At 47.3% G+C, this 25,388-nt stretch overlaps 1 protein-coding gene across 6 annotated transcripts in view; it reads right to left on the bottom strand.

Moving 5' to 3' along the window:
• CUL1 (cullin 1) overlaps nt 1-25,388 on the bottom strand; it is a 106,977-nt gene that overhangs the window by 4,535 nt on the left and 77,054 nt on the right. For 4 of the 6 annotated variants that reach the window (XM_045496035.1, XM_045496036.1, XM_045496033.1 and 1 more), the window contains exons 8-17: nt 24,911-25,073; nt 23,911-24,041; nt 8,808-8,915; nt 8,607-8,713; nt 6,147-6,195; nt 5,645-5,776; nt 4,390-4,507; nt 3,251-3,327; nt 2,739-2,870; nt 1,768-1,860 (exon numbers count right to left, since the gene is read on the bottom strand). In XM_045496035.1, the coding sequence (XP_045351991.1) occupies nt 1,768-1,860; nt 2,739-2,870; nt 3,251-3,327; nt 4,390-4,507; nt 5,645-5,776; nt 6,147-6,195; nt 8,607-8,713; nt 8,808-8,915; nt 23,911-24,041; nt 24,911-25,073 (1,110 nt within the window). Of the gene's footprint in view, nt 1-1,767; nt 1,873-2,738; nt 2,871-3,250; nt 3,328-4,389; nt 4,508-5,644; nt 5,777-6,146; nt 6,196-8,606; nt 8,714-8,807; nt 8,916-23,910; nt 24,042-24,910; nt 25,074-25,388 lie in introns of all 6 variants that reach the window. The other 2 variants (XM_045496032.1, XM_045496031.1) reach the window with 1 other exon arrangement.

Genomic DNA, 25,388 nt, shown 5'->3' with positions numbered 1-25,388 from the left:
AAAGGAAGAAGTAAAACTAGCTGTATCTGCAGATGACATGATACTGTAAAACCCCTAAAGAAGCCTCAAAAAAAAAAAAAAAAAAGTTCAGCCAGGTTGCAACATATAAAATCAATACGCAATAATCAACTGTATTTCCATATCCAGAAATGAACAATTCCGTTTCCAAAAGTACCAAACACAACACTTAGGAATAAATTTAACCAAAGTGCAGGCTTACACACTCAAAACTGAAAACACGTGAGAGGAATGAAACACAACCTACATAAAGAGAAAGCCGCTCACGCCACGGACTGGAAGGCCCCCGCTGGCAGGACGGGGACACCCCCCAAAGCAGCCCAAAGCTTTGATGCGTCTCTATCACAGCAACAGCTGCCTCCTTTTGGACACAGACCAGCTAATTCTGAAATTCACATGGAAATGCAAGAGACCCAGAGGAGCCAACACAATTTTGACAAAGAACAAAGCTGGAGGTGTCTGTTTCAAAACTTGCTACAAAATAACCGCAAACAAGGCGCTGTGGATTAAAGAACTACAGATCACCGGAAAAGAACGAAGAATCCAGAAATTAGCCCATTCACCTACGGCCATCTGATTTTCAACAGGGCAGTCCCAATCAACGGGGAAAGACGTCTCTAACCCTGAATCAGGCCCCGGCTCCTTAGCCCTGACACTAAAGGCATGCGCGACAAAAGAAAAAGGGGCTCTGGGTACACAATATATAAGGAATTCTTACAACTCAACGGTAAGGGCAACCCAAATAAAAAATGGGCATGGGCAGAGCGTCTGAATAGACATCTCTCCAAAGAATAGATATAAACGGCCAGGAAGAACACGAAAAGACACGTCATCAGCTGTCGGAGAAATGCAAATCAAACTACCGACGAGGTATTACGTCATACCCACTAGGCCATAATAGCCGTAAAGAAAGGAAGCCAGGGTCGGGGGGCCCTCCCATGCTGCTGGTGGTGTGCACGTGAACTGGTGCCTGGCAGTGGCTCGGAAGTTAAATCTGTCACGACTCGAACGTTCCAGTCCTTGGCATCCACCCAAGAAAACTGAAAACAGGTTCTTACAGAGACGCGCATGTGAATGCGCAGAGCATTGTTATTCCCAATAACCACATGTACAAACAACCCCAAGGCCCACCGACTGATGAGGGGGTCAACATAACGTGGTCCACGCAGACGCTGGAACGTATTTCAGCCGGTAACAGAATGAAACATACACGCCATCACGTAGAGAAACCCTGGACACATGCCAAGTCAAAGGCACACACGCTCTGACGCCATTATCGTGAAGAGCCCAGAGCGGGCAAATCCGGAGAGACAGGAAGTACGTTAATGGGGCTCAGTGGCTGAGGAGAGGAGCAGAGGGTAGTTCCTGCTAACGGCTAACGGGTCTCTTCTCGGGATGACAGGCGTGTTCGGGAATCAAGGCAGCGATGGTGGCTGTACGACCTTGTGAATAAACACTCAACTGTCTACTTTAAGATGCTGAATTTTATGTACGTGAAATACAGCTCAATAAAAAATACGGCCAATAAACAGGAAGAAAGACACTGTAATCAAGTGACGTTTAAGCCTCCAAGGAAAAGCTTAGCTGGGAAGAGGGTTAACGCTGGGTTAAACGAACGTGCGAAAGCAGGTCATGTGCATCCGTGTGAAATCAGAGACCTCCGCGCCGTCTCCCCACCCCCTCCCTTCAATGCTCACAAGAGGAGACGGGAAGTGGACACGTCACAGGGGCCAAGTAACGGGAAGGTACCATTTTGATCTGAGTGCTGTCAGTCAGCTGCTGCACAGCATACGCGTCTTCCGTGTTGTACTGAAGCAGGATCGCCATCTGGAAGGTGGATGCCTTCGAGGCCCCCCATATAAGAGAAAGAGAAACGGAATTTAAATGCGTGGAAAAGCCTCCAAAAATACACAGCTTAAGGCTGAAGAAGTTACGTATGAAACAAATTCTTGCAAAACACGCACGACAGCAGGTCTATTTAAAAGAGAACACAAAGTGTCACGGCTCCACCGCGATGCACTGCTCTCCCGAAAGACGTCACTTACCGCCTTTCGAAGGTTAAAATAATTTGGAACTTTCTTCTAAGACGTTTTGTCTACGCAAATACACACTATTTATGCATCCACACTCATTTACATAAGCACGCGTAAAACACACAAATCCTCTTTAGGGGAAGAGACCCTAACGGACATCTTCCCTCTGCCACATATACACCGGGATCGCGAGGAGGCCGCTCCAGTTACCCCGGGCCTCAGCCTCTCGCGTAGAACTGAAACGGGAGTCATGCAGTTCTTATCACTTAGTAGTCAGTGCTGCCGAGAGCACTGGGGGTCAATATTAGCAGAAAACTGCTTTGCCATAGGAAAAGGGCTATCGTCGTAATTCAGTACAGGAAACTCTGGCTTTTTGAGCTACGCGGTGTGCATCGGGCAGGATCTGTGCCAAATGCTTCTTAAACACATTATTTTACTTAATCTTCACGTCACTTCCAAGGTATAAGCACTGGCACCCCCATTTTATGGAGAATAAAACTGAGGCATCGGTGTATCACCTGCCCCTCAGCGGGAAAGCGTCCGAACTCCTCTGACTCTGAGAACCGCACTTTGCCGGAAGCTCGACCCTAGATTCTGACGCACGAACCACTGGATTCCGATTTCTACAGCTTGTCTTATCCTCATTTAGACTAAAAAAATATATTCCGAAACAGAGGGTGATCTTACCTGCAAAGTGTATCGATTTTTGAAGCAGTTGGTTACCAATTCTCCTTTGGACAGCTGATACAGCCAGGTCAGTTTTCTGCCACTGTGACGGCTAGCGTAAAAAGCTGTGAATCGCTGATAACTGCGTTCCAGCTGGATAAAAGGATAGCACTGTGTGGAATACGTATCTCACCCCAGTCCGTAGTCAGCACTTCCACATAAACACACCTCCAAACGTACGGTACAAAACGCTCACTACATAAACGTGAAACCCGAGCGGCGGGGGGTGGGGGTGGGGGTGGGGGGGGTGTGACTCTTGCAAGGCACACTGGTTGAGGCACGAGAGGAGAAGGCGGAAACGCACTCTGACTGTCAGGCAGGCGGCCGCCGCCACGGGGTTCGGCAGAGCACCGACGAGGCTGGCCTCCGGACACCCCGCCCTGCCCGCCGCGCACTCGCCGTGGGCTCGCGGCCAAGGCCGCCCTTTGCGTTCCACCGGGCACTAGCAGAACACGAGACGGAGCCGCCCTCACCTCTGACGGCAAGGCGAACGTGCAGGACTGCTGGAAGGGCCACGACCCGGAGCTTAGCACCTGGATGCTGAAGTCCACTGAGGCGGGGTGAAAAGGCAGGAACACGGTTAGTCCCACACACTGAAAGATGCTGCCGTTCAAATAAACGTGGACTGCTTCGTATTAAAAGAAACACACCGAATGAAAACACTCTGCTTCAGTAGGAAATTAAGAACCGGATGTATTTCAGTTAAATGATTTTACTCCGTGAAAATTAGTGAAAGGTCAAAGAGCCAGAAACTCTTTTCCTCAGAGCTACGACATCAGATGCCCGCCCCGCTTCCTGTGCGTCAGCACCCTGCCGGCCTGGGGTCCGCTCAGGCGCCCCCAGCTCGCCGGGCACAGATACCGCGGCAGCCGCAACTCAAGAAGCAAAATCCCCAGACGTGAACAGCTACCTTCGGTGTGTTTCCTGTACGCCCACTACTGCCAACACCACCGCCCCCCCAACACTACACGTAACACAAACTAAATCAGAACAAAAGTCTCATCAGTACCAAGAGCTGATGAGCTCACTGGCAGAATTGCCAAGTTTAACAGTGGAATAGCGCTTCAGCTTTGGGGAGAAATGAAATTCCCATTTTTCATGTGAAAAGACAACATTAACAAGTAATGATGTCTGCATCGTCCGCCAACATCCCCCAGAGCGGACCTGACGGGGGGCAGGCGCGGCCCTGGAGTCTTTGGTTAGTTTGACTCTGTAATCTATACACCAAGTCAGTCTCTTATAATTCACCAAAAAAAAAAAAAAAAAGGCAAGAACTGATCCCAACTAAGGTTAAAGAAATTTATGAAGTATTAAACCGTGTGGAGCCCTGAGCTGGCAGATATCCCGGGTGGGGTGGCCACGCCAGCAAGTGGAAAAGCCCAGGGCTCAGCCCTGGGTCCCCTGGGAGAGGTCGGTCATCTCCTAGGCTCACACGCGACTCAGGAAGACCATCTGGGAGGTGGCACTTGCTGTCTGTCCGTCCCTGAATCCCTGATAAAGCACTGACCACCCTCACGTAAGACTCTGTCATCTCTGTCGCCTGCCACATAGGGCACGGACTTCCCGAAGAACACTGCTTGTAAAAGCAGCTCATAAACACGTGTGTACTCACAGTCTAGCGGTTCTGAATTCGTCAGGTGCTTTTTGAACTGCTCATTCAAATCTTTGCTCACACCAATGTCTTGAAACATCCGCTGAAGTTTAGAGGTATATTCAAAACCACAAGCTTGCTGAAATGAACCCAGACAACCGTCTCATTAATTTCTATTAGAAACAGAAGTGTATATAAGAGAATCTGATGGAAATCACACACGACATAGGCTTAACCGTAGAAAATGACTACTGAAGCTAGTAACACTGAACCACATCTCACAGCATCAGTATGTGCAGATTCAAACCAGTAGGCTACTATTCACACAGTAAGTATCATCTGAGCACCTAAGAGCAAGGATCTCTAACGGAATGCGAAGAGGACATACTTTGTTTACTACTCTTACCCACTGTTATCAGCTGACACGTGTGCCCCCCAGACTCCGGCACTAAAGCCCTAACCCCCAATGTGATGGTATCTGGAGGCGGGGTCATGAGGAAATGATTACGGTTAGATGGAGTCACAAGGATGGGATCCTCGTGATGGGATTAGCGCCCGTGTAACAAGGGACCAGCGTGCTCTCTGCCTGCCACGTGAGGACACGGCGAGAAGGTGGCCGTCACCAGGTTGGGAAGAGAGTCCTCACCAGAAACGGACTCAGCCGGCCCCTCGACCTTGGTCTTCCCTGCCTCCAGAACTGGGAGGAGAGACCTGGGTGGTTCAAGCCTCTAGTCTGTGGTATTTTGTTATGGCAGCTTGAGCAGAATTAGCTACCCACACAACAGTAATTTCAGGTCTCAGACACGTGCCAGCGCCTGGCAGGCCAGGAGGCACCGACACAAGAGCAGGCAGAGGGCAGAGGTGGCTGAAGGACAAAACAGGTGCTCAACGGTGGAGTCCGATGCCTTCTGTCCTCCTGAGGATGCGACCACTGAGGATGCGAACTAAACCCGGAGCAAAACAAAACACCCGCCAACTCAAAGTCGACCCAACACACGTGTGGGCTGAGCCACTGGAGCAGTTCGGGGGGAGACGGGGGGTGGGTGGGGGGGTGGGAACCAGCTGGCGCTCCGGTGGCCAGTGCGGCACAGCCCGGCCAACGGGACCGAGGGGCCCCCGAGGGCGGGGCGGATGGTCAGCAAAGCATGCGGGGCCCAGGACAGCCCGTGCCGTTTGAACTCCATTAGCTACAGACCACTGACAACAACCTGGGACAATGAAAATCTTTCACAGCGATTTAAAAACTTTTTTTTCCCCCGGAAATGATGAAATTTACCTTTAGTTTAGAGATCATGCTTGCTTCGGCATCATCACTGGCACTGTTCTGATGTACGAGTCTTTTGGCCAGCATCTTTGCATAGAATTTCTGGAACACGTCTTTATCCTCTATATACTTGAAGACCACCATCTAGTGAAGTCACCGAGAGAGCACACTTAGTGCACTGAAAAGCCACAGTCACCGAACACACGCCGGCAGCTGACACGCGTGCTTTGTTTTGTCCGGCCTGTGTGCCAATGTTTACGACGGCTACAAATACCACCCGTAGTCTTGAGATATTTTTGTCAACCACTGAAACCACATTAACTCGGTCTAGACTCGGCACTAATGAGGAAAGTACAAATGCTAAAATTCATGACTCAGTTTAGGGAGTAAAACCACAGATTCAAAGCAAAATAAATGACCCAATGACTTTTCACATTCCAGACACCCTGTACCGATAACCTTAAAAGCTGCAGAGAAATGGCTACCGGGAACGGTGCGTTAGCAAGCGCCTTACCACTTGGTTGAGCGTGTCTTCTAGCTCTGCTTCTTCTGGGTTCTTGGAACTGAAATGTAAAAAGAAGGCATACTGTTTTCAAACAGATCAGCCAACGGTTGTTAATGAGCAAGCACCACTCGGCTAACACAACAGAATGTGGCTGTGAACACTCGAACACTCAGTTCTGTCCAGATGAACGCGTGAAGACAGAGGCAAAGTTGTCTTACCTACGGCTGTGTGGTGATCTTACGCTGAAACTATCGCGGAAGAACCCGCTTACAAAATAATCGACATCCGAGATGAAAAGCCACGGAAGACACTTATAAAAAGCTCCCCCACACATTCCAGTTTTCCTTTCAGATAATCTATTTAAATACAAATAAATAAAAGCCGACGGCCTTCTACAACATGCTCTAACTTTGAAAAAAATGAAAAAGGCATTTAGTTTTTGAGTGGCCTAAACATTAAAGATAATGAAAGGATCTCAAGCACTAAAGCACCACCTTCCTCTGGGGTTATGTCTACACAACAGAGTCTTTAACAACCGATTGATTCATTCTATTCTATGAACAAGTATTAACTGAAAGGTTACTTCAGGGTAAATGCAATTTTTCAGGGTCTACGAGTCCCTCATAGACAGATTCCCCATAAATTTACATCGAATGATCCAGCCACCAACCAAGCTCTGGAGAGGTGCCTCTACCTAAGAACACGTGGCTCAGAAAACCCAGCCCCCCTCTTCACAGGGCCAGGCCGGGGCCACTGCCCCCTGCGGGAGAGCCTCTCTTCTGAGCCCCCTTCACTCGGGAGGAGCGTGTGCTCACGGACGTGGTGCTCCCAGCGGCCTGCCGTCTGTCTGCTGCCCCAGCCTCAATTACAACAACATAGCAAGAGACTTGATGAGGGCCCCTTAGGAAAAGGCAATGCATAAAAGGGACAAGTGCCAAACGAAATGAGGGCCTACTAAAATAGGTAATTAAAAAACACTGAAGATTTTTATGTAATAGCCTAAAGAAAAAAAAAGTTAACAGCAGGTCAGAAGAGGCATTCCAATGTGAAGTCCATGTTTATTCCTGGAAAGAATACCTGCACGGATCTGACTAGAACTGCTAAATACTACACTGACCAGCACTGCAAGAAACAGAGGAAACCCCCCGAATACTCCATTCTCACTGGCCTTGGGGAAATGGCTTTCTGGCAAAGTTCAAGAGCTAGCTAGTGACCTCATCAAAGGTTTCCCCATGTCTGTCAGGAAGACCACGCAGTCGTTAACACAGTAAGTTACGTTACATTTGCCACCACTGAGCCATCGCTAGAAAGCTACTGTGTTCTGGAGAATTATTCTTAGTTCCCTGATAAATTTAGCTTGCTAACATTTGACTTAAGATTTCCCCGACTCTACTCTAGGGGAGACTTGTTCGCAGTGTTTTTCTCGGTACGGGGAGGCGTTCTCCGTCTTTTCGCAAGGGGGCTACGCGAGCTCTTGAGAGCTAGTACGTGAACATCAAAACCAGGACCGCGTGGAAGCGCGGACAACACCTGCAGCAGCATTTGCCGAGAGATCTCTGGAAAAGTGAGACAAGCCTTGAGCGCTTCCGAACCGAGCGGAGCCGTCCAAGTGAACGAGAAACGAGAAGCTGAGAACACCCAAACAGACGCGCAAAACCCGGAATGCTGGAAGCACAAGGCACAGAGAGACCCACGCCGGTCGTGCTTCTAGCTCTCACTACACCTGCACACACGCGCGCGCACACGCACACACACACACACACACACACACACACACACACACACACCCTGAGCAGGAAGAAGAGCAGGTGAGAAACCTGGCAGCTGAAATACAAAGAGCACGAGGGGCCCCTGGCTGGCTCAGTCGAAGAGCCCACCACCCTTGAGCTCAGGGTCACGAGTTGGAGCCCCATGTGAGGGGTAGAGATTACGTACATACATAAACTTAAAAAACAGAGAGAAAACAGAGAATGGCAATAAAACAAACTCGTTAAGCGAAGATCAACGTTAGAAGCGCACACGACAACGCAAGTGCCACAGTAGCGCCGAGTTTCGTGTCAGGAACGGCCAATGGGAGCTCCCGAAGCAGCCTCGCCCGGAAACACAAGCGAGCTGGGCCCAGAGAACCGGGGAGCACAAGAGAGACAGACGCTGGCTTCCCGCGTCCTTTGCGCCCTTGTAACCACCGCTCGGCCCGCCCACAGAACTGGATTCAGCTAAAGCGGCCACACTGCTTGCAGTTCTCAAAGCCAACCCAACGGTGACATTAAAAAAAGATGAACTGGGCCTAGAGTAAAGGACTTGAAGTATCTTTCAAAGAGACAAGGAAGATGTATTAGGTTTGAAGTATTTTCTCAAAGGTACAAAAATTACAACAGAAGTAAAACGTAATATAAAGTTTAATTCCTCATATATAAGCTGAGAGTTTGAACAGATTTACTTGGAATAAAACACAATGTCACTTAATACCTTTTCTTCAACAAGGAGTCGCAGTATCGAGCCAGCAACTCGGGGGATTTACTGGACGACTGGGCCATTTTGGTAACTGCGTTGTTGTTGATGAAGCGACCACAGGCCTGTGGAGCACACAAAACACGGTCAGAGGCCACGCACCCCCCCCCCCCCCCCCGCCACCTGCATCGCAGGAGAGACTCCTTCTGACACACCCACCTTGTCAAGTGCAGCCACGAAACCAGCATCGTTGTTGAACGCTGACATCACCAGGGCATTGTATTTTTTGTGAACATCCAACACTGTCTGTACATACATTTTGGGGTCCTCCAGTGGGGGAAAACAGAAACAAAAGCTGGTTACTGGGGATTAAATGGTATATTAATGGGCTACTATAAAACATTCCGTAAGGTTTAGAAATTGCTTCAAAGATGCCAACAAATAAGACTAAGTAATAGTTCTGGTTCCATCATCAAAACACATAAGGCATTTTGTTTACAGATACAAAATAAAATACATTCCCATGCTTGAAATTAAATACTGATTTCAAGCTTTGTATAAAAGTGATTTCTCAAATTATTGGAAAATTCGAAAGGATCACAGAAAACAAAATTTCTCAAAGTGATAGTCTGCTTAGCCCATTTTTGCTGCTGTTAAAAATTCAAATTCTGGACTTTGCTGGGCGAACCGATCAGCCAGTAAGCTCAGTAATCAGCCCGTTATCCTGCACTTGGCTGGGCAGATGTGAGAACAGCATAGGGTTAAGGTCGGAGGAATTGCGGGCAAGGGTGTGAGAGTCAGACGAGGCAGAGAAGAAGGTCTGACTCACACATGCCACCACATCGCAGGACTGGATGGGACAGGCCAGGGCCCAGGAGATAGGCAGGGCACGTTGCAGGGGTGGGGGGGGGGGGCGGTGGAGAGGGGTTGGACACGGTAGGGTGGGCACGTGGGAGCTCTGGACAAAGAAACAAGTAACAGGAATGCAATGGAAAGATGAGCCACAGGAAAGGCCCTGGGAATGACACACAAGGAAGACAGGAGGGTGGGGAAGATGGAGGGGAGGGTGGGGACAGGGACACAATGGAGACCAGCCTCAGTGATAACCACAGAACGGCTGATGCTGGGGACTCACTGCAAGTTGTGGTGCCAAGTCCCACAAGGGGACAGTCACAACCGCACTATGAGGTCAGTGTTGTCTGCATTCCCACTCGACAGGTGAAAAAACGAAGTCAGTCAGGCATCTGGCCAAGGGCTTTAGGGATGGCAGTCAGGCCGGACCCCAAGCAGCCTGACTCCCGAGCCGGCATCTCCACGGCTCTGAGAAGGGACAAGGCCTGGAGGACCGGGACCAGTCGGAGGAGGGGTGGTGCGGACAGGCAGCACCATGTACAGACGGCTTGTGCCAGGAGGGCACCGGAGGCTGGCCCTTCACAAACAGGAGGCCCGAGGGTGGGGTGCTTAAATGGCGGCAGGTGACTGCAAATTTCTGACAGCTAGGAATTCTCAGGATTCAGGGATGAGAAACTAGAATTTCCCAAATTTAATTATTCTGTATCTTGTAATACTTTTAAAATATATATTTATTTGGGGCACAGCGCAAGTGGCAGTGGGGCAGAGAGAAGGGGACAGAGGATCCAAAGTGGGCTCTGTACTGATAGGCTGACAGCAGAGAGCCCGACGTGGGGCTCAGACCCACGAACTGCAAGATCATGACCTAGGCCGAAGTCAGATGCTCAACCGAATGAGCTACCCAGGCGCCCCCTTCTTGTAATGTTTTTTAAAAAAATAATGAGAAAGCACTGAGATCAAATCGTTTTCCTGCGATAGGGTTGGACTAAGAGTTTCACAGGTCCTCTGTTAAAAAATAATATATAATAAAAATGCAAAGTTTATTCTTACTATGAATACACTGTGACAAGACTATAACGTCAACAACATGTAAAGTGGCCTCTACCTGATAAGACATTTAGTAAGAGAAAATGTTAAAAGGGAACACAAAATAACTGCCAAATGAAAATTACCTAAAATACTGGAAGCTACTATCACATATATGCAAGATCTAAAAATTATCTACCTTAAAATGTTACAACACAGCATTGACTGCCCCATCAGATAATCTTGTTTCATGATAATTATTCCAGATGTGGAAAAATGTCTCCCATTTTGCCCTCAGGGTTTAATCCACAACTGCCTCCGAAGGCATCTTCCAATTGGCATACATCTTATTTCGTATCAACTCATTTCTTCTTTTAACAACAAAAATACTGTCTGCCTGACTTAATCTTGGGTCTGCCACTGAAATGGATATTGCGTTTTGCTCATTTGGGTTTGAGATTGCTTTCTGATTTCATGTCAAATGACCTCACAACATGCACGTGTTTTTCCTTTGCATTTCTTCTGTTAAAAGTATTTACAAAGAACCTGAGCCTACAGTGAGTATTCAAGCACTGGAGAATGCCAGTAAGTGTCGTTGGGTAGTATTTGAATGAGGTAACATTCAAGGTTAAGGTCAACAGCATTACAGAGAATCACGTGTCAAAACTGCCAACGTAAGCACTTACTGTGCCTCCAACGTGTGCTGTTTCTTGGAACACCACTCAAAAGGATTTACGTGAAGTCGTGAAGGATGTTATATAAACATGCTAACACATATTTTATTTGTAAGAGGGGAGCGCACACCCATCTGTAACCCGGCATCACCGACAAAGAAGACCCTTCAGACCGTTGCTTCTCCGGCATGTGCATTCACCATGGTTCCCAGAGACGTCCGCCTTAACCTCCGACTCCGTAAGCACCCCCTGCCCTTGCCATTAGTGGGCTCTTCCGAACCAGGAACGTATCTGTGTGGACCATCACGCCTGGAGGAGAATGATGCTGTTCTCTCTTTTCCTGAGTTCTTTAACGATTTTTCTCAGATTCAGAATTTGGAAAAACATCAATGTCCCACTGACTGCCAGCAAAGAATTCCCCCATGGAAAGACCAACGAGACCTATCCTCCCCTAGGACACAGAAGGCTTCGGACTCCGATTCCAAGCTTCTTTCTACGACAGGAGGAGACCCAGCCAGCAGTCTCGCTGGTGAGAAGTGAGGGTCTGACAGGAACCCACAGAGGGTAAAGTATGAAGCATCAGCCTTGGGAATCTGAAGTCCTGAGAGAAGCCGCTTGGGAACTTGGCAAGAATGGACAAAGACAGAAACGCACAGGGTCATACAGAGCAAACAGGAGGTGCTTCCGAGGCCACCGCATCGCAACAGAGGCGAGGAGAGAGGACAGGGCAGCTAGAACAAATGCATGTTTTTCATGAAACCTGCAAACTTTTGGTGTTTAAAAAAATTAACGGAGTAGTAACTGCTTTGATTTAGGACCACCTGTTTACTGGACAGTACGTGAGGGCTTTCCGCGTAAGAAACACGACACCTCTCAGGGCTCGTCCCTGAGGGATGTCACCCAACTCCGACATGATCTCACTTGTCTTTATTATGCCAGTGACGGTCACATTTATTTCTAGCCCAGACCAGACTTCCCCACTCAGCTCACACTACTTGCCCTTGGCTGTTTCATGGGGTTCCCAAACTCTACACGTCAGAGCTGACCCGGTCTCTGCCCTGAACCTGCCTCTCTTCCGGATCTCTCTCTCTTTCCATTTTCTTTCTTTCAATGTTTTATTGTAGACAAATTCAAATCTCCGCAAAATCACAAAGAACAGTAAAATACACTCCATGAACCCATCATCCAGCATCAACAATGATCGGGCACAGACACCGGTACCTCACAGAGTCTCAGCTCCTAAGGCCTTCTTCTCCCCACTCCCAGCCTCACCAACCCATGACATCTTCCGTCTGACCACCCAAACAGGCCTAGCCATACACTCACACTCTTCTTCCTTTTAAGCTCTCTTTTATACGATACAGATCGTTTAAAAAATAAAATCTGATTGTATCGATTCCGTGTTTGTTACAACCATGACTTGCTTTCCTCTTGCCCCTAGGACTAAGGCAGTGTCATTAACATGGCTTTCAAGGTCTCCTGGCCTGGCCAGCCGGTGCCTGCCCTTTTACTTCCCCTGTGCCACCTTCCCTTCTTCTCAAGTCGTTCCAGACTTCTGGGTTCTCAGAATGGGCCATGTTCATGCTCACTGAGGGGCTTTGCTCTGTCTAGGACCCCCTGCTTATTAGTTAGCTTCACCTCCTCCACTGGCCTCAAATACTTCCTCGGGGAAGCTCTCGGAACTGGCAGGACAGGGCAGGCCTCCTGTTACACGCGACACCCGAACCCCCCCTGGAAGGCCAACCACACTTGCGAGTCCCTGCTACTGGCGGCCTCTCCTGCCGGGCGTAAGCTCGAAGAAGCCTGCCGGGACCGTGTCCACCTTGCTTAGAAGCATACAGGGTAGTTGCACTCACCAACTCTTCTTAAACGGCTGGATCAGAAACCAGGATGATCGCGACTGAAATACTACCTTTTATCCCATACACGGCCACTAAAAAAATAATCCTAAAGACCAATTTCACCAAAAGAAACATACGGAGCCTCACTTCCACTTTCCCGTCTCCCATCTTCCTTAAAGCAGCGCCGCACACACAGCAGCTGAGGTCTGAGGGCATCGTCTCACGGAGAGCTGGTATATGGTAGGAGTTCTCAGGATCACCTGTGACCCTAACATTCTAACACCGCCCAAAGAGGTACGCTGGGGGGTGACAGGCTCGAGAGGCTCACCCTCACCACTTCAGGTACGTAAGGTGGTGCTCTCCAGGCCAGCATCGGATGTGACCCATCCCCAGAGACGTGCTCTCACCTAGAGCTACCTCTGAGGGACACCTGACCCCCACATCTCCCGTCCAGCCCGGACTAAGGCAGCTTTACGAGAGCCTTCTGAGGATGGCCGTCACCACCCAGCACCCACAGGATGTGTGGGGCCCTGCCAGACACTGTGTCACAACCTCACCTGGAGACGATTATTCTTGAAGATGGAGACGAAACCAAGTCTTGGTTAATGAAAACACACCATGCAGAGTAATTCTATGCCCCCCCCCCCCCACCCCCTGAGCATTAGCATTTGGTCCTTGGAGAACATCGTCTCCACACCCAACACAGAGAAGCCAAAGTTTCAGGAAAGGAACAATCACAAACCAGCCACTACAGGGAAAAGCAGGTAAGAGTCCGTGGGCACACAGATTACCACCGTGACCATTACCTGTGGGCAGTTTTAACCCTAGACTGGCGTTTCCCCTTCCCTCTGTATCTGAGGTTTTCCCTCCTCTACGGGTCTCTGTGCGCTCAGGGAGTAAGACTAATTTTTGTGTTAAATAATAGGCAAAACCCAAAACACTGGAGACAACAGAGGCGCCTCATACACCACCTAGCGATGTGACAGTCTCGTACTTTTTTATTGTTTTTTTTCTCTTCCATCATCTAATCTCTTCTGATAAGCAGAAATCACCAGTTGTTCTGAGTGTAGTTTAGAGTTGAAAATACCAAGACCAAAAGACCTACCAATTTTAACTAGTGCTCCATGTTCTCATCACTGTAACTTCTGTCCACCTGCTACTTTTTGCTTCAGTCACATATATTTATCTTGTAATTATGGCTCTGATTCCAGTTATGTAACTGGGTGGGCTTTCATCACTGACCCTGGCCTCTGTTCCTCCCTGGTTACTCCCCTTGATCTGAGCCAAGCCTGGAGGCCCTGTCCGCACCCCTTCGGTACTCCCTGGTTGGCACTGAAGCCCTAAGTTGACTACATTCAGGCACAGAGCGATAGTGATAGGAAATTCTGAAAGCGGAGCTAAGTGGGACTTGCCAGGAAAAGCAATCACTCCTCTCAGAGAAAGAATGCCGTTGCAGAGTGTAATTACATTCGTTCAGAAACAGATGCGGTACTCCTAGGAGGTTAAGTGGGGCACCGGTGGTCTTGCTCATCTCCACAAGGGGCAGTTGGTAAGAGAAGTTCATGGGTGGTCTTGAACTGGTCTGAAGGCCAAGCAAGGGCCATCAGGACTTAAAAATACACAGCAAAGATTAAACCAAAATGTAGTTTGATATGGGATGTAAACTCAGATTTGGGTAGCGAGAGGCTTCCGTAACTGGTCTGCCTGTGAAAAGATGACAGACTTGCCCACAGCTCGAAGAAGGAAAGGTACAGCCTGGATATAAAAATCCAAGAGTGAGTCTTCTCAGAGCCTGGTTATCCCAAACCAAAAATGAACACTCGTGTATTTTTCCTTTTAAAGAAAATGGTAATTCTTTTCATCTCACGTCAAGACAGAAAACAGACCCACAAATTCAACTCTAGGCTTTCTGAACCGATTTCCATTATCAGCATATTATCAGTTTTTTGTAATTAAATTTGTCAGTGTGAATTACTACATAAAACTGCTTTGTTCTGTCCTAAAACACCTCCTTGATCCCCCCCGCTCTTCCTCCTTTCCCACATCTACTGCATCAAAACTGGTACATTTTTTTCCATTTGCTTTTTAAAAAATGTTTTATTATGGACGACTTTCAAACCTAATTAACATAAGAAAGAATAGTAAAGTCAGTCCCAATACTCCATCGCTCAGCTTTGAGGGACAGCCTGTAGCCGTGCAAGCCCAGAATCTTCTTACCCTGCCCTCCTCCTACGTAAGATTTCAGAGGTGTGCACCCCATCCCCTCTGACCAGGTGAAGCAGGTCAGACTCCAAATATAAGATTCCCTGGCCAATTTTATCACCGTGTGGGTAATTTCCTTCTATTACCGGCACCCACAGAATGGCTGAGTCAGAACCAAGTTATTTAAACATTTGGGTCCAGAAGAGAAAAGGAGTCTTGGGGCGCCTGGGTGGCGCAGTCGGTTAAGCGTCCGACTTCAGCCAGGTCACGATCTCGCGGTCCGTGAGTTCGAGCCCCGCGTCGGGCTCTGGGCTGATGGCTCAGAGCCTGGAGCCTGTTTCTGATTCTGTGTCTCCCTCTCTCTCTGCCCCTCCCCCGTTCATGCTCTGTCTCTCTCTGTCCCAAAAATAAATAAATGTTGAAAAAAAAAAAATTAAAAAAAAAAAAAAAGAGAAAAGGAGTCTTGGATGTATGAATGAAACCCACATCTGCCAGAAGCACCCTGTGCTGGGCTTCTGGTGCAAGTTGATACGAACAGTTGGGTTCCCGTAATTATTTCTAACTCAGCTTCTCAACCCAAACACAGTAATTCTGATAAGGTCCTAGATTCGTCACTCCTTAGTCTTACACAGAAAAATATGCTGTCAGAGTTTCCTGACTGTATTTCTGCCTGTACACTTGTCCATTTCAAGTGCTCCCTTTTTTAACCCTGATCGTTCTTGGAGCCAGAGCCCCGGGCAGCTCCTGAAAACGTCTCCCCCCACTGTAAGCACACACTCTCTCTCCAGGCTGCAAGTACACTTTCGTGGCTGTGCTCCCCAGTCCATCTCTGCAGCCCGACACCCCCACCGTTAGACCAACGGCCCCGCTGGACATCAAAGTATCTACAAGCCTACTCTTGCTGGATTACACTTCAATCCCAGTTAGACTGAGGTTACTAAATCAAGATATGGTTTCAAAGACAGCTTTGCGCTTATCTGTTGCCGTTTCTGCCCTGAAGACAGACAGTAATGAAATATTCTCTTCTAACCTGGTTTATGTTTACGTACGAAGCCCTCTTTGTAGGGATGTACGATAGCACCCAGATTACTGGGAGATCGTGCGCTGATTAAAAATTCAACATGGAACCAACTGTATCGTTAAGCATTCATTAGCAAGTACTTACACGTCTGCACAGACTCTTTTCCTAAACTCTGTTTTGGTATTTTGTTATAAGCTACTGTCAAGGGAAATCGCAAAGCTGTCCAATGAACTGGTGTCACATTTACTTTTAAGTGTAATGTTGATGACTGCCCACATGACTGGTGTTTTCTTTAGGATGGGCCACGGGGGAAAGTATTCTTAGTTCTGAATGCCAACAAACTCGTTCTTCTGAGTTACAGGCTTATTCTTTTTTTTTTTTTTTTTAAATTTTTTTTTTTCAACGTTTATTTATTTTTGGGACAGAGAGAGACAGAGCATGAACGGGGGAGGGGCAGAGAGAGAGGGAGACACAGAATCGGAAACAGGCTCCAGGCTCTGAGCCATCAGCCCAGAGCCCGACGCGGGGCTCGAACTCACGGACTGCGAGATCGTGACCTGGCTGAAGTCGGACGCTTAACCGACTGCGCCACCCAGGCGCCCCTACAGGCTTATTCTTTATGGTCACCACGAATCTAGGAGCTGACCGTCCCTCACATTACCCATTGCCTTTACCAGTAAGCACTCGGACTGACCGCAAAGAACCGGAGGCACGTGTGTGACCCATCTCTAGCAAAAATACTAGACTCCGCTGTCTTAACACTTAGCTTTGTTTGTGTTTCCTATCCTTATTTTGCTTCCCTCTCTTACATCCCTTTGTCTTTTCCGTATTGTGTAAGCAGCCTTGAATCCTGCTGGGAACGACGAGGAGTACTAGTAAACGTAAGTACTGTATGCGGAGAGCCCATACTGTACACGGCACCGTGCTAAGTTGTGCAGAAATGAAGACAGATAAAGCCATTCTTATAGAAGACATTTACACAGAGATCTAACATATAAAGCAGTGTGAATATGAACAGTCCAACATGCTACCATTTCAAAGGGATGATTGGGAAAGGCTGGTGGATGGCATGTCATTTGAGCTGGGTTTTGGAAGATAAACAGGTGTTTAACGCGTAGGAAAAAACAAAACAAAACGGAATGTGTTTGAGCAGAGAGAAGAGCGAGGCAGGTAGAGCGAGGCATAATCACAAACGGTGAGCATCCAGGTGCTGATGGGGACATGACGAAGACGCAGAGTAACACAGGATAAAAGGGGAGAGCTGGGGCGCCTGGGGGGGCTCAGCTGGCTGGGCATCTGACTTCAGCTCAGGTCATGGTCTCCCGGTTCCTGAGTTCCAGCCCCACATCGGGCTGTCAGCACAGAGCCCGCTTTGGATCCTCGGTCCCCTTCTCTCTCTGCCCCTCCCCCACTAGAGCTCGCTTGCTCTCTCTCGAACGTGCTCTCTCTAAAAAACAAACATTAAAAGATTTAAAAAAAAACAACAAAAAAAAAAAACAAAAACGGAAAGGACATTTTGGCCCCGTAGCAAATGGCTCTTCCTCCATCATTATCATCGTCACCATCATCAAGAAATGTCTGTCACACAAGACACCAGCACTAAAACTAGAGTATCAACTATAACGAGGTGCCAGCTGTATCCTCAGGGAGTTACAATCAACGGTGGAGTGACAGGAAACACAGAAGTGACATACAAATACAGAGTGGCACAGGAGAGATTTTTAGAAATGTCATAAAAGTAAAGGACGGGGGGCAGTGCTTCGGGCTAGAAGAGCTAGCAGAGAATTGTTTTAAGCAAAGAGGGTTTGCGCTCGGCTCGAAAGCAGGACAAAGAGAGCAGAAAGCAAGGAGGACGTGTCACCAGCGGAGAGGGCAGTGATTTGGCGGGGAAGAGAATGGGCTAAGTATGAAGAGGGTTCTGACTTAACAGAATACTGTAGATTTAATATATTATCATAGAGGAGAGGTTTTATTTTGCTTTGTTAAAAACAAGATGATCGTGGAGTAACACGGTCAGTGTGCAGAGGACTTCTGAGGACTGAAGTGAAGCATCATGGGGGACGAACGGGAACGGAGAACCGGGCGACCGTGTGGAGCACGAGGGGACAGGGCCCAGGTGAACACGGCGGCAGCAGGCCCGGACAGAGAGCCCTCGCAGGGGGGAAGGGGCCGTGTCCACGCCCTGTGGACTCATCACAGAGGATGGAGCGGAGGCAGGGCTGGTGGGCAGGTGGCCCTACTGGTGTGAGAGGACGCTGAGGCCAGGCCCGGGCTCGCGGAAAATCACACCATTTTAGGTTACAAATGTTGTCATGGGCAAAGTGGCACGCCCTACACGGAGGAAGGAAAATGTGAGTGTAAAAATGAACGAGCAGTCTAGGCCCTAGGCAGACGGAGTCATGGGGGCTGGATGAGACGGCAGAGGTGAAGCATTTCAACGTGGGATCCCTGCCATCAATCCCATCACAGGAATGCCATAAATGCTCGCTCAATGGATGGAAACAGTGGTTTCAATTTGATCTGTAGTGTCTGCTGGCCCTTTAAGCTGCACCGGTGCCCAGCGTCCCACAGCCAGCTGCTCTGGCAGCTAGACAACCCGAGAACCAACACGGGGCCGATGTGTGGGCTCTGCTTTCAGGATGCTCCCCCTTAAGACCTAAGTGGACAGGCCATCCTCCCTCTAGATGTTAATACAGACTATTTTTCTAGTTACTACACTGCCAACGTCTGAACACAAATGTAGTGCTGTGGCCCATCTATGTAATAAGCACATACGATCTTTCAAATCCTGACTTCGAGAAGAGTGTGAGGGCCACATCAATAGGCTAACTTACCAAGCCGCCCCCATGTTTTCAGTCCGGAAGCCATGCATGGGAAACTCGCCTATAAAACAAACCCGTCTATTTAAAAATGATTTATCCAGTTCCTCGCTGAGCTCTAAACCAGCTTTAAATCCGATCCTTGAACATTTTTTGTGTCCAAGGTTCCCGAAGTCCTGCTGGGTGTCCCAATGCAATATGCTAGCTTACCTAGCATCAGTTACACACAAATCAGTTAGCCTATCAGTTAATAAGCATCAATGTGCTCAATCATGAGGACCTCCAAAGGCTAGAGAGCTCTTCCCAATACAGTGGAACTTTGCACACTGGTGGTAAGATGGGCCTGCACTGATCTGCTCCGTGCCATTCAGTCTGAAGCTCCCTGTGCTCCCAGGGCTCCCTGAGCCCTGATCCACACCGCCTTCCCAAGTGCTCACTGGTCTGGGTGTCGGGGTAGGTACGAGCAGCGGCACATCTAAAAATAGCGCGTGTGTTAAGGGCTCTCTTTCAGTGACGCTTCACGAGGACACGAGGACTGCCAGTTCTTACTTAGGTAAAGAGGGGGAGATTCACCTTGTGACAGGTAGGTAGGTTTTGAAGGTTCTAATACATGAAATGTTATTTTAAATCACACTACAAATTTGGAACCTGTGATAATTACAGTCTAGGCCAAACTAATTGGTAGTAAATCTAATTTTCTAATCAATACTTTTTCAAGACCAGCTAAAACAGAAATCCACCAGAAGTCCAAAGTAAATCATTTCTCTGTGAAAACTTCACCTGTTTTGTTTGGTAAAAATGGAAGCACAGGACTTTTTAGTCCTTAAAAAATCATCGAAGGGGAGCCTGAGTAGCTCAGTCGCTTAAGCATCTGACTTGGCTCAGCGCACGATCTCGCGGTTTGAGTTCAAGCCCTGCGTCAGACTCTGTGCTGACAGCCCAGAGCCTAGAGCCTCCTTCGGATTCTGTGTCTCCCTCTCTCTCTGCCCCTCCCCTGCTCGTGCTCTCTCAAAAATAAACATTAAAAAAAATCATTTAAGCAGTGCCTTGTATGACATTTAATACGCTCACTGTAAATGATTTTCATACACTACGATTCAACTCCAGTAGGCAACAATTTTCAAACATTAAAAACTGTAAAAAAGTAGTTACATCCCACTTAAAATTATAAAAAATAATAGCTTTTTTTTTCCCTTTTAAACTAACGCAAACAATCTCTTTCCTCTGCTGTTTTTTCTCCAGCATCAATGGGCTTTGGAAAACCATCATGGTTTGGATTCTAGTTATCTTTTACATTTACCACATTCATGATAAAAATACCTACCTGAAGTTATTTTTTTTTTTAAATTTAACTTTAGAGAGAGAGAAAAAGCACGGGTGGGGGAGGGGCGGAGGAGGAAGAGAGCGAGAGAGAGAGCGAGAGAGAGAGAGAGAGAGAGAGAGAAAACCAAGAGTTGGACGCTCAACCGACTGAGCCACCTGGGCACCCCTAAAATTATTTGTGTTTTAAGCAGCGGTATTTAGTCTTTCTTACAAGAGTACTTGAGCACCTCCTATGTGCCAGGCTAAGCACTGGGTACACATGCTGTTGTGTGAGCTTCTTTAAGCTTTGCGGGCTTTCCCTCATTGCTGACTAAGGGTGGCAGGCTGGGGAAGTTTCTGCAGGAAACTCAGGCACCACTTAGATGGCACTGCAACCTCATGAGTTCAACTGAAACTTAAGAAATAAAAGAATAAAACGGAAATTGAGGAAAAACTCCTGCAGAAAACAGAGAATGTATCTGCTATCCTCAAGAAACAATTTTCTTCACAAGAATAACTTGGAAAACCAGTTTCATGAGTTCAATATAAAAATAGTTCTTATGGAAATAATTATAATTATTCACATTATTTTATGATCAATGATGTATTTTAAAAAAGAAATGTCTGACTTCTGAAAGTTAAAGCAGATGTCCTAAATTTATCAAGCTATATAGATTATTCTCCACAAAGGAAAACCTTGTTTGTTTTTTAAATTCATGCGAATCACTGGCTTATGTTCAAGTAATAAAAGGATTATTTAAAAGTTTAATTTCTGGGGCGCCTGGGCGGCTCAAGTCGGTTAAGCGTCTGACTCTTGATTCTGGCTCAGGTCATGATCTCAGGGTTTGTTGGGTCTGAGCCCCACACTGTCAGTGCAGAGACTGCTTGTGATTATCTCTGTCTCTGCTCCTCCCAGGCCTGTGTGAGGGCAAGCATGCTCTCTCTTTCTCCCAAAACAAATAAACTTAAAAACATTTTTTATAACAGTTTAATTTCCAGGAAAATATAACTGCTGGTAAGGATGGTTTATTTGTGCTGTTTATTGCTGACAGATGAAGGTTCCACACATAAAGAAACAATTTTACTTAGAAACTACACTTGCTTTAACTGGCCATGAAAAAGTCAATGCCAGATTTAAGATTCACTGACCAAGTCAACTGGCAGGGGATCGTATCAAAAAGAACAGCAGTACTTAGAATTATAGTACGATTATTTCCCCAGTTAGGACCTTACTTTGGTTTGGAAAAGGTGGATATCAGAACTTACGCCCCATCATTCCCGTGAAAATTATCTAACTGCGTTCATCTGCACCACGGACCGCTGTGGGCCTCTCATAGCACAGACGTGATTCACAATGGTTCACGTCAAAAAGCCAATTCTAGGGGCGCCTGGGTGGCTCAGTCGGTTGAGCCTCCGACTTTGGCTCAGGTCACCATCTCGCGGTTCATGGGTTCGAGCCCGCGTCGGGCTCTGTGCTGACAGCTTGGGATTCTGTGTCTCCCTCTCTCTCTGCCCCTCCCCTGCTCATGCTCTGTCTCTCTCAAAAATAAAGATTAAAAAATAAATTAAAAAGAAAAAAAAGCCAACTCTGCTTCACACAGCTGCTCTCCCAACCTGCGTCTGACCAAATAACAGACTCCCCACCACTTAACTCATTTCAAGGAAAGGAAGTCATTTACTTGGCTCCGCTGCTCATACGGCTCAATTGAGTTTTGAATTAACCACGGCGGAAACACCAGACACTGTGGCTGAAAAGCGACCTTCATCAAGCTGGCTGCTCCTGAGCCACATGTATGTGCGTGTATGTGTCTCAGGCCCTTTAAAAGGGAACATTTAGTTTGGAAATTAGAAAGGTCATCAAGATGTAAGGATGATTTTTAAATGAGTTTCTGAACTTAAATAAAACTGTCATCACTGCAGAGCACTTAGCACTTATGTTCCCAGATATAATAAGCACCTCACAAGGATCATGTGTTTGCAAAAACCCTATGAGGCAGCCATCATCACCATTCCATTAAAAAAACCAAAAACCAAAAACCAAAAACCCAACTGACAGACAGGAAAAACCATGTCAGCAGCAAGGTCCCACAAGTGGGGTTGGGATGTGAACCCAGGAGGACCATCAGGGATGTGACTCAGTCGTGCCAGGTGACAATATGTCCCGACACTGGGACATCACGCTAAGGCTTCTACTGACACCTGGAGATCTCCTTCACAACACCCACCATCAAGCCAGTTCCCTTCCGTCTCGGAAGTGTAAAATTAATTATTTTATCAACCTAAAGGAAGGGGTTTACATCTATCCCTTTAATAATTCATGGATGTGCCAAAAGGGAGGCAGCAACCCCACAATTACAAGGAATCTTGCAGGGGCACCTGGGTGGCTCAGTTGGTTAAGCATCGGACTCTTGGTTTTGGCTTAGGTCGTGATCTCACAGTTCATGGGATCGAGCCCTGTATCTGCCTCTGCGCTGACAGCACGAGGGTGCCTGGGATTGTCTCTCTCCACCCCTCCCCTTGCTCACACGCGCATGCATGCTCTCTCTCAAAATAAATAAATAAACTTTAAAAGGAACCTTGCAAAGTTAACAGGGAAATGAAGACTTTAAAAAATGTATAAGGGGCGCCTGGGTGGCGCAGTCGGTTAAGCGTCCGACTTCAGCCACGTCACGATCTCGCGGTCCGTGAGTTCGAGCCCCGCGTCGGGCTCTGGGCTGATGGCTCGGAGCCTGGAGCCTGTTTCCGATTCTGTGTCTCCCTCTCTCTCTGCCCCTCCCCCGTTCATGCTCTGTCTCTCTGTCCCAAAAATTTAAAAAAAAAAAAAAAAAAAAAAAACGTTGAAAAAATGTATAAAGACAGTACTGTCAAAAATAACATCAAACGATAAAATCAGAGAGTTTTCTGATTTAGATATAAGAACCATGTTCTAGAAGCTTTTCTTCTTCATTAGTTCTCCAAAACACTATCAAAATTGAAGTTCACGACAGGGCCAAAACCCTATGACAACTTACCCATCTTTTAGAAATACGAGGTATTCCCTATGTAAAATTATCACCTGAATCATAGCTCAGCTAGCAGGAATATTCCATGAGCCTCCTCGGGGTGGTGGTGGCAAGGATCATGAGAAATGCTACACATTACAGGGCCTATCCAGGGCAAACAGCCCTGTTACCTTCCGCTGGAGGGTCGCCCTCAGATCAAGTCACCAACAGGTGCAGCCTGTGGTCTGTGGCTGCCAGAGCCACATGTCTAGGAGGCTTGGGCCTGTTCCTTCTATGGAAGATCTTTGCTCTTCTAGTGCAAGGAATGGAAGCGTGAGAAGAAATGAAAGGGGAGAAAAAAATCAAGAAATGACATCCTCAATGCCTAAAAAGTGCCCGAGAAGAGTTTGTGGAGGAACTTCCTAAGCAAAGAGGCCTATCAACCTTCTACGTTAAAACACTTTAAAACTACATTAAAAGGTTCCTCACGAGAGTTGTGGGGAAAACCTGACCACCTGGACTGGTCAACGCAAGCATACGACACACACCTGCAGCTCGTGTGCGGAAACGGTGAAGTCCGACTACTCTCAGGAACGGTACTTACATTTAGAGCAGCTTCTCCACACTTTTCAATGGCTGCGAGACCCTGATTATGGATGTGTGTCTCTAGAAGTTTTTTCAATTCTCCTAGGCCATCCTGGATTCTAGATACGAGATTATACATGCGCCCCAAATCTGAAAGAAGAAGGTGCCACGTCTTATGCACTGAAACAGACTTTGCATATCCATTCCGCCAAGTATGTACGTATACTGTGATCACAGATGCCTTGAGATAAAATGGTGTTTTTTGATCGAAATCATCAACATCGTTTTAATTGTAACTGAATTGTATACACGTAGTTAGCTGAAAGTAACAACGAAACCGTCCTCTCACGAAAGTTTATTTTTCCCTTTACTATGGGAAACATCTAACAACAGAAAAAAAGCCTTTTTATCAGAAGCTGCATCAGATACTTCCTCAAATTCTCAAGACCAAGATATTATTTATGCTAGATACATAACAGGCACTCATGTACTGATTTTAAAAGAGGAATACATTTAAAGAGTATTTGAGTATCTATCCCAACTATACAAACGAGTCACAAAAGGGCCCCCGAATTCTTCGAATGGCCTATGGTTAATTTATGAAGGCCAAAGAGAAAACTTCTGAACCCAAACACAATCTTTCATTGAGCTCCTTGCATCTCCCAGTAAAACCTGAAGGGTAAGAGAAATGCTTTCACAAAATACTAGCCTTCTCGTCTTGAAGAATTTTCAGAAGAAAAACAGTCAAGGACAAGTCAGGAGCAGCATCAGTCAATGCCAGAGTATACGGGACGAGTAACCCTCCAAAGAACGCCGACTGAAAAGATGCTCTTCTCCCAAAGTCCTCCCCACAACACTCCACAGAGCTCTGAAATCAGTGCACAACCAGGCTCACCGCGCACTAATCTCTTCAAAACCGGCTGTTGGTGATGCTGTCGGCTCTGACTCTAGAGTTTCACCCAACCTCAAAACTGCAGATCGTGAGAAGCCCAGGTGTGGAGGGCGTCTGAGTGGCTCACCTTCATTTTTGTCAGCATCCAGCAAATTCTGGAACTCTGTGTGGAAAATCTCCAGGTGTTTCTCAATGAGCACTTGCTCGCACTTCCTCGCTAGTTCATCTTGTGTGCTTTCGTGAAGGTAGACCTGGACTCTTCGTTGCTCCTCGAGCAGACGGGCCTCCGCCTGCAGGAATAATTCGAGTGACCCATCTGGATTCACTTCTAAAGAACTGCTAAACGGACAATGGCAAATCACATTCACGAGCTCTAATACATGAAGAGAAAAGGGAAGGGGTCCTGTGACGTTAGGTGAATGCCAGCCATGTGTAAGTGGTCACTGATGTGCTCCATTTTCTCTGCAACAGATTTCCACCTCTAGCTCCTTTTCAAACGCCTTCACAAGATTGTCTTTGTTAGTTCAGATGTGTTCACGTCAACTTTCGTCCTTCAGGTAAGTGGCTTTTCACCTTCTGGGGGCAGTATCCCTATTCTACACTCT

This window comes from Leopardus geoffroyi, chromosome A2 (genome assembly GCF_018350155.1).
Source record: "Leopardus geoffroyi isolate Oge1 chromosome A2, O.geoffroyi_Oge1_pat1.0, whole genome shotgun sequence".
NCBI lineage: Eukaryota > Metazoa > Chordata > Mammalia > Carnivora > Felidae > Leopardus > Leopardus geoffroyi.
Note: the sequence above shows the minus strand (reverse complement) of the source record. Positions and strands in the feature narration are given on the sequence as shown.